This window comes from Trachemys scripta, chromosome 21 (assembly GCF_013100865.1).
Source record: "Trachemys scripta elegans isolate TJP31775 chromosome 21, CAS_Tse_1.0, whole genome shotgun sequence".
NCBI lineage: Eukaryota > Metazoa > Chordata > Testudines > Emydidae > Trachemys > Trachemys scripta.
The window spans coordinates 15,598,786-15,616,058 of record NC_048318.1 but is presented as its reverse complement, the minus strand read 5'-3'; the positions used below and the strand labels follow the sequence as shown (position 1 = coordinate 15,616,058).

The following is a 17,273-nucleotide window of genomic DNA, read 5'->3' as shown; positions in this document are numbered from 1 at the left end:
CTCCCAGGAGAAGGCTAAGGGGAAATTTGCTAGATAATAATGAATAATAACTAACTTTTCTGTCTAGTGCTTTACATTTGTACAGCTCCAAGCGCTTTGGACCGGAACACTAATGTCATTATCCCTGTTTTACAAATGAGACACAGATCAGTGATGTGACTTGCCCGGAGTCAATGGGAAGGTCAGTGTCAGGCTTGAGAACAGAACCCAGGTGTCCTGAGTCTCAGCCCACGGCCGTAGTGCATGGATGCTTGCAGAAAGGGGAGGATGGGAAAAGCTTTCTGAGGACCTGTGGTACTTCCAAAGGCTGAACAATAATATTTAGCCTATTTAATGGGCTTTTTATCTAGACACACTAGCTGAAGGGTCCTCAGCCCCCCTGTGCCGCAAGGTGAGACTTAATGAACTCCCATAGCATGTTTGTTGCACCTCAGATAGGAGTGACCATGGAAACCAAATAACTAATGCATATTACAGGATACTTCACCACAACCCAGGCCAAAAGCAGCCATGATAATAACCTGGTTTCTGATGTCACAGACAAGGATAGACAAGCCAGGGATGAGTCCCAAATCCCACCTACAGGCCATACCTGAAGTGAAGGTTTTACAGTATTGTTTCAGGATGAAGATAAGAAAGTCATCTCTCCAGGTGTCTTCCCCAAACTTAAAATATTCCAGGAAGGCCTTCGGGTCAAATTCTGCCTGGTAAACGTCGCCTCCGGTGAACTCAGTCATGATGCTCACTCCGAATCCGCACATACAATGCGTTGCTTTTCCCTAGGATTCCTGTGCACAGTCAGCGGCTCCTGACAGCCCAGAATCTGAACTCGGCCTTTTAACTCTTTCCAGAAGCTTTGTAAACAGTATTGAAAAATTGCATCACTCTGCCTTTTAACGCTTTCTTGGGCCTGAAACCTGAGAGCAGCCATGGACTGCAGTCCAATGGTATTTACCTTTAGACGTACTACTTTCTGTTCTTTTCTACCTTTTTAATCCCATTTCCTTTTCACAACTACTGAGCAGGTTACAGGGCCCTAAAGGAATGCCAAGCTACGGCAGGTCCAGAGTTCTGTGTACACCCCTTCCAGAGCTCCCAAGTTGGGTACGTGCACAGTGGGAGGGTCCTGAGATTAGGTGAGGGTCTGTCACCAACTTCAGTGTTCTAGTGTGTGGGTGAAGAGAGAAAGGAAGGTCATGTAAAGATCAACTTCAGCAGCACGTAGACTATCATACCTCACGCTGCAGCATTAATATGAATCAACCCCTCATTGAAAGATGTCAGAAACTCTGCAAGGTGTCTTCACTACACTGGTGTAAGCAGTAGGGATTGTGACACGTGAGATATCTACCGAATGAACAACCTGTTGGTAGACTAAAAAATCCTGCTGGATCTCCGGCAGAGCAGTCTCTGGTAAGAACCGTCATAGGAGTATTCCTGAACTGCACGTTTGGCCTGGATTTACAGTTACCTGGGACCTGTATATATTGCCTAGAAGGTATATGTTGAATGAGTTCTCTTTTTGTGGAAGTAAGAATACTCTTATACATCAGGCCGAGGTGTCCGCCATAAAGATTATTTACTAGGACCTGATTCACCACTGACCATCTTGTGTCATCATATACATTCTTCCTCTGCAATATATAAAATAATTAATACAGAGCAAAGACTTATGTTTCCAGTGGTTTCCTCCTGTCTGGTCTCCTGATTTCAGTCCTGTTTCATTCAGGATTCATACCCTAGCATGTACCTTTTATTGCACCTATATTTCCATTCATTTTTAATTTTTTTCTTATTGCGAGATGTTCTAACCAGTCCTCTAAACCATGCAATCCCACATTACAAATTACTGTACTTAAAGACAATAATTAGGATTACGCTCTGTGTCTCCGGGCTGCAGTAATTGGTAATAATAATAATAGATAATAAAAAACATGTGATGCAATATAGTTGGCATTTGTATTGCAATGGCTTAATAGACAGTATTAAAGATTGCATCACTCTACCTTTTAACGCTTTCATAGCCCGGCAAGCTGTGATCAGCTAGGGAATTCAGCCCTACTGTTTTTAATTCTAGATGTACAGCTTGTTATTGTTTTAAACCTTATTTTTATCCCATTTGCTTTGTTCAAATCCAGGGCTGGTTACAGGTCCCTAAAGAAATCCCAAGCTGCAGCTGATACAGAGTTCTGTGAACAGTTAGCAGCACTATACCAGCCTTCCCCCTTGCAGAGCTCACAAGCAGATACATGCACAGGGGGAGGGTTCGGAGATTAGTCTAGGTTTGGGTCTAGTGTGAGGAAAAAGGAAAGTCACATACAAATCAACTTCAGTAGCATGTGACCTCTCATACACCATCCTGCAGGATTAGTGTGGAGCAACCCATTGTTGACCTATGTCTGCAAGATATCTTCACGAAACTGATGTGAGCAGTAGGGATTGTGACAGTGTCAGACACTACATTTAAAATATATACAGAATGAGCAACCTGTTCATGGACTACAGAATCTCATTGGATCTCAGGCAGAGATGTCTCTGGTAAGGATCTTCACATTTGGACCCAATTTACAGTTTCCCTGGACATGTGTAGACACCGCATGGAAGATATATACGGCATGAGTACTCTCTTTGAGGAAGTAAGAATACTCTTGTACATCAGGTAGAGGTGTTCTCAATATTGATTAGTTACTAGGGCTTCACATCAGGGACCTGATTCACCACTGACCTGTACCTTGTGTCATCGCATAAACTCTTCCTCTGCAATATATAAATAATAAATATAGAGCAAAGACAGACAATGTTTCCAATGAACTGGTGTTATTTTCTCCTCTCTAGTCTTCTGCATTCATTCAGCATTCATCCCCCCAGCATGTACTTTGTATTGAATTTATATACCTACTCAGTTTTAGTTTTTCCATAATTGTAAGATGCTCTAATTCCATTACCAGTCCCCTGAGCCCTGCAATTCCCAGTTACAAGTTACTTACTTAAGAGCTATCTATAGGATTACACAATGGCTGTGTCTACAGAGGGATAAAAAACCTGCAGCTGACTCAGGTTTGTGGGACTAGGGCTTTGGGGTTGAAAAATCACTGTGTAAATGCTCGGACTTGGCTTGGAGCCTGAGATCTGGGACCATGCAAAGGAGGAGGGTCCCAAAGCCCAGGGTTCAGCTCAATCCCAAATGTCTATGCAGTGATTTTTAGCCCTGCAGCCCACACCCTGCAAGCCTGAGTCAACTGAGGTAGGCCAGCCACAACTGTGACATAGGTCTTTTATCCCTGTGTAGACATGCCCTTTGTGTCCATGGGGCTGCAGTAATTATTAGTAATAAAAAATACCATGTGATGCAACATAAATGGTATTTGCAATCGAAAGCTTTGTAAACCAGTGTTAATAATTGCATCACTCTGCTTTTGAACACTTTGATAGCCCTGCAAGCTGCAAACAGCTACGGAATGCAGCCCTACCGTATTTACCCTCAGACGTACAGCTTGCTGGTGTTTAAAACCTTCTTTTAAATCCCATTTCCTTATCACACCCACAGGGCTGGTTACAGGTCCCTAAAGGAATCCCAAGCTGCATCTGATACAGAGTTGTGTGAATAGTTATTAGTGCCAGGCCAGCCTTCGGACCTGATTTAATTTCCCTGCACCTGTGCAGACACTGCATGGAAGATATATACAGAACAAGGAGTATGCATACTCTTGTACGGCAGACAGAGGTGTCCTCAATAACCATTATTTACTAGGATGTTACAGAGCTTCACACCACAGACCAGACACAAACCCTGACCTTCACCTTGTGGCACCATGTAAAGTCTTCCTCGGCAATGTATCAATAAATTGAGACAGAGCAGACATACATTACTGTTTCCAATTAGCAAGTATTAGTGATTTTCTCCTGTCTAGCCTCCTACATCCAGTCCCTTTCCATTCAGGATTTATACCTCAGCAGGTACTTTTTATTGCACTTATATTTCTATTCAGTTTTAGTTTCCATAATGCACGATGCTCTAATTCCATGACCAGTCCGCTGAGCCATGCAATCCTCTTTAACATGTTACGTTATTTAACAACAATCCTTAGGTTTACACTATGTGTTTATGGGCTTGCAGCAAATGTTAGTAATAAAAAATACAAAGTGATGCAATATAGCTGGCATTTGCCCACCAAAACCTCTGTAAACAGTATTAATTGCATCACTCTGCCTTTTAACGTGTTTGTATACCTGCAAGATGAGTGTAGCTGTGGAACTCAGCCCCTACGGTCTTTAACTTTAGATATGCATCTTGCTGTTTTTTAAAATTTTTTTTTTGTAATCCTGTTTGCTTTTCCCAACCACAGGGCTGGTTACAGGTCCCTAAAGGAATCCCAAGCTGCGGCTGATGCAGAGTTCTGTGAACAGTTATAATAGCACTGTGCTCACCTCAGCCCTTCCAGAGCCAACAAGCACATGCACAGGGGAAGGGTTCTGCGAGTCCTGTTACAGACTTGGGTGCTCTAAGTATGTGGGTGAAGAGAGAAAGTCACATACAGATCATGCTGCAGCATTAGTGTGACTCAACCCATTGTTGACATGTCAGAAACTCTCCAAGGTGTCTTCATTAAGTCGTGTTAGCAGTAGGGATCGTGACCGTGTCAGACACTGTGTGTAAGATATCTACCGAATGAGCATTCTGTTCATGGACTAAAGAATCCTGTTGGATCTCAGGCAGAGATGTGTCTGGTAAGGATCTTCACGAGAGTATTGCTGAGCTGCGAATTTGGACCCAATTTACAGTTTCCTTGAACCTGTGTAGACACCGCATGGAAGAGATACACGGCATGAGTACTCTCTTTGCTTAAGTTTGTAAGTATACTCTTGTACACCAGGCAGAGGTGTCCTCAATATCGATTAGTTACTAGGGCTTCACAGCATGGACCTGATTCACCACTGACTTCACCTTGTGTCATCATATACTCTTCCTCTGCAATATATAAAGTAATTAATACAGAGTACAGACAAATATTAATGTTTCCAATTAGCAGGTGTTAGTGATTTTTTCCTGTCTCATTTCCTGCATTCAGTCCCCTTTCATTCAGCATTCATCCCCCAGCACGTACTTTTTATTTCTATTCAGTTTTAGTTTTTCTGTAATGCAAGATGCTCTAATTCCATTCGCAGTCCTTGGAACCTTGCAATCCCCCATTACAAGTTACAGTTCTTAAGGACAATCCTTAGGGGTTGCAGTAACTGTTAGTAATAAAAAAATACAGTCTGATGCAAGCTCGCTGGCATTTCTAATCTAATACCTTTGTAAACAGTAGTAAAATTGCATCACTCTGCTTTTTAACACATTCACCTCTCTGCAACCTGAGAGCGGCTGTGGAACTCATCCCCACGGCGTTTACCTTCAGGTGTACAGCTTGCTAATGTCTTAAACTTCCTTTTTACTCCCGTTTGCTTTTCACAACTAAAGGGCTGGTTACAGGTCCCTTGAAGACTCCCAAGCTGTTGCAGCTGATACAGAGTTCAGTGAATAGTTAGCACTAGGCCAGCCTCCACCCTTCCACAGCTCACAAGTGGAACCTGCACAGTGGGAGGGGTCTGAGATTAGGTCATGGTCCTGTGTCAACCTTCAGTGCTGTAAGTGTGTGGGTGAAGAGAAAAAGGAAGGTCACGTAAAGATCATCTTCAGCAGCATGTAGACAATCATACCCCGTGCTGCAGCATTAGTGTGGATCAACCTCTCATTGACATGTCAGAAACTCTGCAAAGTATCCTCACTAAACTGGCATTAGCAGTAGGGATTGAGACACTGAACGGAAGATATCTACTGAATGAGCGTGCCATTCATTGACAAAAGAATCCCATTGGACCTCAGGCAGAGCCGTTTCTGGTAAGGCTCTTCACAAGGGTATTGGGGAGCTGCACACTGGGACCCGATTTACAGCTGCTCTGCACCTGTGTAGACACGGCAAAGAACGCGCCTACGGACCGAGTACTCAGTATCCATACTGTTGTACATCAGGCAGAGGTGTGCTCAATAAAGATTATTTACAGGGCTTCACATCATGGACCAAATTCACCATTGACCTTCACCGTATGTCCTCATATAAACTGTTCTTCTGCAATGCGTAAAGCAATTGATACCGAGGAAAGAGAAATATTAATGTTTCAGTCACCAGGTGTTAGTGATTTTCTCCTGTCTAGTCTCCTGCATTCAGTCCTTTCATTCAGGATTAATACCTCAGCAGGTACTTTTTATTGCACTTATATTGCTAGTCATTTTTAATGTCTCCATAATGCAAGACGCTCTAATTCCATTACTAGTCCCCAGAGACCTACAATCTCCTCTTACCAATTATTGTCCTTAAAAACAATCCCCAGGATTACACAATGTGTCTAGGGGGTTGAAGTAATTGTTAGTAATAAAAAATGCAAGGTGATGCAATAGATCTGGCATTTGCAATCCAACAGGTTTGTAAACAGTGTTTAACAGTGTTCATCAGCGTTGCATCATCCAGCTTTTTAACGCTTTCATGCAGCAGCTTGCCTGTGTAGTTGTTAATGTTCCTATTATTAGTTCATTGTTCTCATTCTTAGTCAATCCTCCCAGGAGCATAAGGCAGGTGTAAAAGTTTTAAGGTTCCTTTACATTGCCAGAGCGATGTAAAGAAGCCGTATTATAAATGACAGTCAGCTAGGGAGATCTCTGGGCTTTCTCCCTTTTTCCTGAGTCACAATGGGGTTAGATTACAGCTCAGGGGCTATTTTATTTACCCATTTGGGAAAAAAAAAAAGACTTTGAGGGCACATAAAAGTTTGTCAAGCAGTCCAAAAAAATGTCAGGACAGTCAGAACCAAGCACTTCCCAAAGTAGCCAGCCAGGATTAGAACTGGAATAGAGGGGATTGTTTACCAAGTATTTGTAAATTAACTTTCATGTGTTTATGAAATGCTGAATAGTTATTGTGATTTTTTTTTTATGTATTGTAGTTTAAATAAATTACCAAAGTAATTGAAACTGGTGTGATTATTTTGAAAAATAAAAAGTACAGAATTTTTAATTTTTTTTTTGGCATCTATTCCATTGCCCTACTGTTTGGAAGTTTTCCTGAGATTTCATCTAAATCTGCCGTGCCGTAGTTTGAACCCATTGCCTCTTGTCCTGTCCTCTGTGGCTTGTCACAGACAAAGATAGACAAGCCAGGGATAAATCCCTAATCCCACCAAGAGGCCACACCTGAAGTGAAGGTTTTACAATAATGTTTCAGGACAAAGTTAAGCTATTCCTCTCCCCAGGTGCCTTCCCCAAATTTATAATGTTTGAGATAGGCTTTCGGATCAAACTCTGCCTGGTAATCGTCTCCTCCGGTGAACTCAGCCATGGTGCTCGCTCTGAGTCTGCACATAAACTGTGCTGGTTTTCCCTGGGTTCCCTGCCCACAGAGAGTTGCCCCTGGTGAACTCTGCCATTTAACACTTTCATGTGCCTGCAAGAAGAGTGCAGCTGTGGAACTCAGCCCCTACGGTCTTCAACTTTTGATGTACAACTTGCTGTTGTTTAAAACCTTTTTTTTTAAATCCTGTTTGCTTTTCACAGCTCCAGGGCAGATTACAGGTCCCTACAGGAATCCCAGGCTGGAAGCTGATCTAAAGTTCTATGAATAGTTAATAGCATTAGGCCAGCCTCTCCCCTTCCAGAGGGCACAAGTTGATACCTGCACAGTGGAAGGGTTTGAGGATTTGTCCAGGGTCCTGTCACAGCCTTCAGTGCACTAGTGGGTGAAGAGAGAAAGGAAAATCATGTAAAGATCAACTTCAGCAGCACGTAGACTATCATACCTCACGCTGCAGCATTAATATGAATCGACCCCTCATTGACATATGTCAGGGGCTCTGCAAGGTGACTTCACTAAACTGCTGGAAGCTGTAGGGATTGCTACAGTGTGAGACTGCATGGAAGATATCTAGCAAAGGGGCATCCTGTTCATGGACAAAAGAATCCCATTGGATCTCAGGCCTGGGCTGTCTTTGGTATTGCTGAGCTGCACGTCTGGACCCAATTTACAATTTACCATTGCCCTGTACGTGTGTCTTGATCTCCGACATGGCTTGGAAAACATCAGGCTAAATATATGTTGTACAGAAACATGGTAGGGGACCCGGACAATGTCTCTCAGGAAACCATCCTGCTCAGCCCCCTGGGGTTTCACTAGATGAGATTTGACATGGCTTCCTCACATCCATATTGCATGGCTCTCTGAATTTTTATATTGCACCTTTCCCTTCCTTCCAAAAAGCACAGAAAACCACAGTCTCTGCCTGGAGTTGGGACTTTTTTCCTTTTCTTGTTCTATTTTACTTGTCTTTACTTTCTTCCTCGGAAATGTATGGCTTTGTCATTATTTATGATTGACTGATGATATTATAGCAGTGCCTAAGAGCCAATGGAGAATGGGATCCCATTGGGTTAGGTGCTGTATAGAAACAGCATAATACCCAGTCCCCACCCCAAAGATCTTACAATCTAATATAATTGATACAGCAACTAATACAGAACAATGACAAATAATTCTGTGTTTTCAATTAGCAAGTTTTTTGGAAGTGTAATTCTTCTGCATAAAGCCCGTTCTTATTCGTGACCAACTCCTCAGTACTCCGGAACATGCTTTTTATTGTTCTTATAGTTTTATTCAGTGTATATATGCAAAATACACTAATACACTAATCCCATTACCAGTCCTCTGAGCCATCCAATCCCATTTACAAATGACTGTGAATAAGGACAATACCTAGGATTACAGCATGTCTGAGCACAGAGTGATCAGTGGTAATAGACCAATACAATGTAATTTGGTATTACTGGCATTTGTTATGTAACAGCTTTGTAAACAGTATTAAAAAGTGCTTTACATTTACTTATTAAAAATAGATACCAGTAAATACAGTCAAATAACTGAATGGGGTGGAGGGTACTAATGAAGCTGGGTCTTTTAACGATAGACTCATGTATCCATTCCTTCAGGAGAGCTTGGGGGGAATTTGCCTAATAATAATAGCAATAATAACAAACACACACCACTTTACAAAGGGTTACAGTTAAGGTTTACCAAATGTTTCTTGATGAAAAAAATATTGTCCGAAATGCTGTTTGGTTGCAGTTTATATATTGAGTGAAAACAGTTCGTTTTCTTTGAAATTTCCCTTTTTTTAAGAAATAGTGTATTTTTACTCCCCCCACAATGAAAATCGAAAAGATCAATTGTTACTTTGCAACTTTTGGTTGCTGAGTTTGTTCTGTCAGATGTTGCCCTGTGCTGGTTCTTGATGGGATGTTTGTAGACATACATTTTGGGGGATTGTGCAATTGGATCAGTTGATCCACATGTCCCAGAGGTCCCTTGACAGGCTAACGGTCAAGCTAAAATGCTGCATGATCAGCTTGTTGCTACCATGCTTCTCTTAGACTTCAGCCAGAAGAATTGACTCCTTCTCGAACCCTAAATCAATAACTGATAACCTCCTGAACTTCTTTAGTTCAGCCAAAGCTGTTGGGCTCTGTAATGTTTCACTTACGTAGGAGAGTGGAATAGTTCTTCCACTGTAGGAACGACTGGGTGAAATTCTATGGCCTGTGTGATGCTGGTGGTCAAACTAGATGTTCCTAGTCATCCCTTCTGGCCATCAAATCTGTGACTCATGAAACTTGATTGACGCTCACTGGGACTCAGGCTTCTAGATCACTTAGGCACTTTTGAAAATTTTACCCATCTAAACTAAATGGGTTTATGTGATGGGGTGTTCACCCCACACTGGCCCAGAAAGGTCAATGCAGAGTGAGGATGGGGCTAATTAATGCAACAGGCCACAGTGGAGAGCAATCAGGTGGCTACGCAATCCCCTGATTGAATGAGGGAGCCCAGCTGAGGAGGAAGGAGCTAGGCTGTGACTCTAAAGACAGGAAATTGGCAGCAAAAAGGGACAGCTGGGAAAGGTTATAGTTACTCCCTGGGAGAAGGAAGGAGTGTGTGGGCTGGTAGACCCAAAGAGGAGAAACCAGGAAGATAGGACAGGGCTCAGGGAAAGGCAGTAAGGTCCAGGAGGGAACAGACCTTGACTGCTGGCACGGAGTAGTGGGCAGGCAGGCAAGCAAGCACACAGGCCTGGGTTCCCCTGCCAGTCACTGAGGGAGTGGCACTACGAGGAAGTGAATAGGAAGAATGCTGGAGCCTGTTTTGTGGGAAGAGACTTTCCAATGCCGGAAGGGGAAACCTTTTGGTGACCTGGCCTGAGGGCCAAGTTATGAAGAGGCAGCATCAGCTCGTGGTGGAAGAAAGGCGCTGCAGACCCAGAGAGAGGCGGAGAGACAGTGTGCAACCATGGGAAGGGACACTGACCTTGCAAGCTATTCCCCAGAATGACCAGGAGGAGGTGCTGTCCTAACGGTGAGTATGAGACAATAAATAGGCATAAACAAAACAAGGGCAGAGTATGAGCAAGTCTGAAGTATTGTAGAGGAACAACTCTAGGGAGCGGGAAACAAACTCTTCTCAAAAATTAAGCAGCTGAGTTTAGATACAGGAACTGTCTGGTTTCTTAGTGCACTTCTACTGCTAACGTCACCTGGAATAAGCTGTAAATCAGGTCAGTTAGGATATTGCTCACACAGTTGCTCAAAATTTTCCCCATATCCTACAAGGTAAGGTTGAGCTTTTCAGAGCAGTTTAACTCCATTGTGAAAATCAAACTGTAAATATCTCTCCTATATCCACCCCCTCTATACCATATTCAGAATACGCTGCACTGGCCCTCAGGGGTTGGACTAGATGAGACCTAGTAGATCTCTTCCACCTCCCTATGCCATGGTTGTATGCGTATTTATCAGGCGCCTTTCCGTTCCCTCCAGCAGAAGCACAGAAAATACAGTCTCTTCCGAAGTCGTGACTCATCGTGTTTCTTGTGATATTTCACTTGCGCCCGCTCTCTTCCTCTGGGTAAGTGATCCAGAGCAAAGACAAACATGACAGTTTCCTGTTAGAAGGTGTTAAGTGCCTTTTCTCCTGTCTGTTTCTCTGCATTCTGTCCATGATTGATGCCCCAGCTCCTGCTTTTTATTGCATGTCTATTTCTGTTCAGTTTTAGTTTTTCCATAAGCAAAATGCTTTAATCCCATTACCAGACTCCTGTGCCATGCAGCTCCCCCCCACCCCGGTCAAGTTACGGTAATTAAGGACAATCCCTAGGATTACAATTATATGCCTGTGATTTCTCAGTAACTGATAGTAATAAAACAAAACAATGATTTTTTTTTGTACAGCTGGTATTTACAATCCATCAGCTTTCTAAACAGTATTAAAAAGTGCATCATTATTGACTTATTAAACAGATTCAAGCAAGTACATTCAATAATTTAATGGCAAGGGGGGATTTGAATTAAGTTGAGTCAATTAATAAAGTACTCCTATGCTTTTTCCTGCAAGAAGGCTGAAGGGGAATTTGCCATGTAATTTGAGCAGGTTGGGAAATTATCATTCCCATGAGAAAATTTCAATTCAAATTTTCATTAAAATTTTCTTTGAAATTTTTCAGGTTTTCATTGGGGATTTTTGTAGCAACTCAACTGCATTTTTTTTTTTTTTTTTTAGTTTCAAATTGAAAAAGTTTTCACTTTTCCCATGAAAACCTAAAACTTTTCAACAAAACCTGACAGCTTTCTCAAACAATTCCATTTTTTGATGGAAAAGCCATTTTTCCACCAAGAAAACACTGTAGTGGAAAATTGTTTGACCATCTCTTGCAAATCATAATCAAAATACTTTTCTCTTGTGTTCTTCCCATAGAATTTAAGGTGCTTTACAAAGAGAGGTCCATGCAGGGCTGGGTTGGGCTGATGCTTACAGAAGGGAAGAGACTTGCGTAAGGTCACATAGCAAGTCAGTAGCAGAGACAGGAGCGGATCCCAGGCTTGCTGGTGGTACGGTATTCCATTTCAAGTGGATACTATGCAGAAAGGGGAGGGAGGGTCAGATCTCACAGACTAATAGCACTTATAAAGGGCTTCTCATCTTCAAAGCACTGTAACAAAAACGCTAATGAATCCGCAAAGCAGCCCTGTGCAGTAGGGCCGAAGCACGGCCACAATGAGCCAGACTTTTTACTGCAAAGTGCTCTCCTAAAGAGATGTCTGTATACGTGTAGATAGTTCACTGATCATGTGCTATTAGTTGACACTCAAGAATATGTAGCTTTGTACATAGGTTATCTAAGACCTATAAAAGTTGTTGTAGTTATGCACTTCAAATTGCTTCCACTGTGCAGCTCTTTCCATCAGTATTTTTGTTCTGTAGGTTGTTTTTTGTTACAGACCAGTTGTGAGTGGACACCAGATAACCAAAGCACATTATAGTGATCGTTTCCCCCAACAAAGAGACACACAAAACCTGGGTTTGTGTCACAGACCAGGATAGACAAGCCAATGACATAGCCCAGATAAATTAAGCACTGGTGTCCAGTCCCCATGAATGGATCTGCAGGGTTTTCACTGCCCTGATCACAACACCCAACATAAGTAAAGTGAGGCACAGAAGGGAGGTGGCTTGTCCCACGATCACACAATGAGGCAGGGGCAGAGCTGGGATTAGACACCCAGAATCCTAACACCTAGCCCAGTGCTCGGCCTTATAACCCCTTTGTCCTGCTTCATTATGAAATCTTGATCTGCTGTGAAGGCTCATTACGCAGGGATCAGGCCTTCCTAGTGCTGACCACTGCAGGCGTTGGCACTGCATGTGACTTTCTTGCCACCTGTAGGCACATGGACAGCTGATTACACTGAATTAGATGAGGATGGGGAAGTAGGTTAGCCGCTTGTTGATACAGCCTATCCAGCTTTCATCCTGCTTTCTCTTTTCTCACCACTAAGGGGAAGTAAAGGATCATGTTAAGGAGAATCCTAGCAACTGGTGAACTGGTCTCAAATATCTCATCCTATGAGCAATTACAACAGGCGCCAAAATGATCCAACAATTCTAGGTTCATTACAAACTCGAAATATAGATCATTGGCCTTTATTTTTTTTAAAGAGCTGTCCTTGGCAATGACGGTTAGATGAGCTGCTATGTCATAGTCATACTAATCATTTCTATGTTAGATCTTAAGGTAGTTTTGCTTAATAAACCCCACTTTACAGACAGCATGTGTGGGGAGTCCTGCTGGTAAAAACCAGCTACCAAAAAAGGGAAGCTAAAAAAACAAAATTTGCAAACCTGAAAGGTGAACCTTTTAGTTAGGTTGCCGTCTTTTTAGTGCGACGAGCACAGCAGCTCTGAGCTGCTATTCACACGGACTCAGATGATTTCAGTGCAACTCATTCTCATACCAAACATTATTTGTCAGTGGAACTCACAGCACTTTATAAACAGTCATTAAATAAGCCCCACAACACCGAGGGGGTCTGGAGGCCAATACTGTCAGCATTGTTATCTTAGAGATGGGGAAATGAAGGCACAAAGAGGGGAAGTGACTTCCTCAAGTATCTTAACAGGTCAGTGGCTGGGCTGGGAATAGCTCCCCGGTCTGATAAAGCAGAAATAAAAACCGTGTGAGCTTTTCCCACCCTGATCCACCAGTGAAAAGGGGAATAGAGTCTCCCACACATTTCCATATTGGCAGCAGATAGTATCCAAAGCAGGCACTGAAGACCTCCTCTGCATTAGGAAAACTGCTACTCACTTTGCGGCACTCAGCCGAGATAATGCTCCCAACAGTGTGCAGCAGAACCTGGGCACAGTACATGTATATTTTTATTCCTTGTTGTCTAGCTCTGCTCTGAGTTACAGAAGTCCCTGAAATAGATGCACCCTGAGAAAAAAGAACAAAATGGAAGTGAGGTGAGGTAGCCATCTCAATGCAATTCCCAGAAGGACTGGTACCTTGCCATGGGACTCACCAGCACTGGTCTCTCAGAAGAGAGACCATAGATTGAGTCGTAGACTTGAACCTCCTCTTTTACCCTTAGCCCTCGTCTACACTGGAATTTCAGCCACTAGCACAGCTGCACTGACACAAATCATTATTGCGATCAAGATTTGCACTGATGCAACTTACTCTGGTATGAAACCAAATTGTGTCCACACCGGGCGCTTTGCACTAGTGGCTGAAACCCCAGCACAGACAAGGCCAGAGCGGGGATTCCCTGATGGGGGAGGCATGCCCTGATACTGTGGGGTATCTGCTCTGTGGGACTCCAAGCACTTCCCTCCCAGCAAGGGGCCTCGCATCTGCCTCACAGTGGAAAGGTTCATGCATCTCCAGCTTTCCCTGCACCTGGCTGTAGAGCAGAATCCCATCCCCGCACCCCTCCGTGCCTTGCACAAATCCAGGGGGAGGTGACAACGTCTGCCTAGCTGCATGTGCATTTTTGGGCCACTCAGGAGCTGCCATGATGGTCTCAGTAGGTGGCGCTAGAGCACTGGGCATGGTGGGGCTGGTGAAGATGTCCCTATACTGAGAGCTGGAATTCATGCCAGCTGGGTAATGGCAACGGCCTTTCTCCGTGAATTAGGTGCCGCTTTCTGGCAGACGACAATGGGGAATCACCCACTTACGCCATTTTGGGGCCGCTCCGGCTTATCCTCTGCATAAAGCACGGAGGCACTTTGCATGGCCACATGCCCCTCCGGCTGTGGGCACTGCTCTTTGCACCTACTCCGACCTTCAGCAAGGAGACCAGCAAGGCACCACCTTCAGCAGACTTGGGGAGCCAATGCCACTGGAAGCAGCTGCCTGCTCTCCAAGCCCACGCCTGCTCTGGAAGGGGATGCCCTAGGGCCCCACAGTGAGGCCTTCATCGTGCGCTGGACAGAATGAGCACTGTGATGATGATGATGTGCTGCACCCGACAGGCCCCCCAAAGTGGGAACTTCCAAACTCCTGTTGGATTTATGGATCTTCCCATTGAAAGTCTGCGTAGCAGGTCAAGATGCAACCTCTGTCCACACCTCCGATGCTGCATGGGGTCCGTTCTCATTGAAGTAGAAATGCCAGCAGCAGAGTTAAAATATTAAAACTGAAAATTAAATTGTGGTTTGGGCTTCAGTCGGTCTCTGCCCACTGGATGGGGTGATCACTAACTTAGTCGTGCTAGTGCCTGTGCACTGGGTGTTCCCCAATAAACCCCTTCTTCTCCCCTCTCCTGGTTCCAATTACATTCTCTTTGAAACTGACTTAGAGCTAGCAAGCTCACTCCCCCCACCTCCCCATCCCCAGGGACGAGAACACGCTGAGGCTCTGCAGGGCTGCTCCCGACAGGAGGGGACCAGCTTCAAAGGCAGCTCCAGGGGGAAGGGGTAACTACATCAGAGGGGGGCATTAGGCAAACTCCATTTCAAACATACTGAATCAGTTCTTCCAACTCCCCCTTCAGCACTCTTGCAGTGCTCTAGGCCTGGCTTCAGGGAGCACTCCTCCAAAGCATCGCTCAGAGAACGGACTGAGAATGGGGCAGTCACAGGCTGCGACTTTGCTGCAGGTAGGGGAAATGTTCCTAAGAGGTGGGGAGCTGCTAGAAGTGTGCAGCTTAATTTCCGGGAGACTCTGTAAGCAGGGAGAGAGAGCCAGGTGTTGCCTGAGCAAAGAACTGGGAACCCAGGAGCACCTGAATTTAATGCCAGTTCTGCCGCTGATTTCCTCTGTATTGTGGCAAGTCACCTGACTATTCTCTCTCTCTCTGAGTGACTTGTCCAGAGCCACAGAGACAGTCAATAGTCGGGCTGGCATTCGGGTGCTTCCTGGCTCCCAGTCCTGTGCTCAGACCAGTCGACCACGTCTTTCTCTCTGTGGTTCCCTGTAAACATTCAGCTGGGTAACGCTGCAGAACACCAGCATTCCAAGGGCTAAAGTGTACTGTGTTTGTGAAACTACAGAAGGGCAGGATTCCACGTGACACAGTGAAGGAAGGGGGCATTTCCCTATCCCAACCCCAGAAATTGGTCTTTTCCCAAGAAAATCACCGCAGCTCTGTACACAGGGAGCCAGATCTGAACAACTGCTGCCAGTCTGGGCCCTGATCAAGGCTGATGCTGGCTCCTTAAGTAAATGTGACCTGGAGAAACACAGAATCTTTCCGCTGAAGAACTGAATAGTGTCTGTTTCCATTCCAGCCCTGCACTGTGGCGCATACTGTCCTGAAAGGGCAGTGTGCCCTGGGTAGCAGGCCTGGCTCAGACACTGAGGGTTGAAGGGCACCTGTTTCTCCTTGTGGATGGACAGATGCTCATGTCCTGGGGGGGAAAGGAAGCCTCTGTTTGCATGCTGAACTGATGAACTGTTCAGCCACTCCCTCTGCTGCTGTAAAGGACTGGGGGAAACTGTCTTCCCCTGCCCTGGTGCACACTGCTGGAACAGGATTCCAGAATCCGACCTGCTTGAGCCAGTCCCGTGCGAGACCGGACACTGTGTCCGATCCAACACCGGCGGGTAATGGTAGCACGATGCTGCTAGGGGATGGGTTTCTGTGAGAGGTTGGCTAATTCTGCACTGGCTGTGTCAGTCCTGGTTCACACAGCAGTGGGAAACGGAGCTACTGGTACCAGGACGCTGAGTGCAACAAGCCCTTTTCTCTCTGGTCACGGCTCCAGTTGGTGGAGTTAATGGGCTCAGTGATCCATAGGTCCCAAGCTCATTTTCCCATCACCATCACAGTTCCCCTTCCCTGCCCTATTAGAGCAGGAAGCAGAGAGATTCTGCAAAAGCCTCCGGCATCCATATTCTCGGCATAGGGCAACGCAGGTCACATGATTGCGGCATGAGCCCCACAACTGAGCAGCGACGCTCCTCGGGCAAGAGCTATGCTGGGATTGCGAGGTAGGTGCGTGCTGTCAAAGCAGACAGTGCGGTGGGCATGAATAGCCTTGTCTTCCCCGAGTTAGACCTAGTTCCCTTGAGTATAAGTGCAACGCCATTCCCACGTGGTGGAGCCTTACTGTTTACACACAAGATAGAACCTTCGCTTGAGGCCAGGGAAAGTTGCGGTGTTAGCACAAGGCATTACAATAGGCGGAGCGTGCAATGCAAACCCGCCATGATACTGCATGGGCTGCTCTTGGTTTCCAGAGTCTTCTCATTAATGTCTTCAGTGTGGTGAGATACGAACATGGAGCAATAGATCAGACCAGCTGTGAGGTTTTCTGAGCGACCTCTTTCGTTGCAATCCTCTTGTGGGATTCCAAGAGGGATTTCCGTCACTGAACCACACTCACTAGGAAATGAGGTCAGATGGCCCAAGA

At 44.8% G+C, this 17,273-nt stretch overlaps 1 protein-coding gene across 1 annotated transcript in view; it reads right to left on the bottom strand.

Moving 5' to 3' along the window:
- LOC117868482 (nicotinamide N-methyltransferase-like) overlaps positions 1-838 on the bottom strand; it is a 25,142-nt gene extending 24,304 nt beyond the window's left edge. The window contains exon 1 of the mRNA XM_034754436.1: positions 593-838. Coding sequence (XP_034610327.1) covers positions 593-761 — 169 coding nt within the window. The 5' untranslated portion in view covers positions 762-838. The remainder of the gene's footprint in view (positions 1-592) is intronic.
- Between the last annotated feature and the right edge of the window lie 16,435 nt (positions 839-17,273).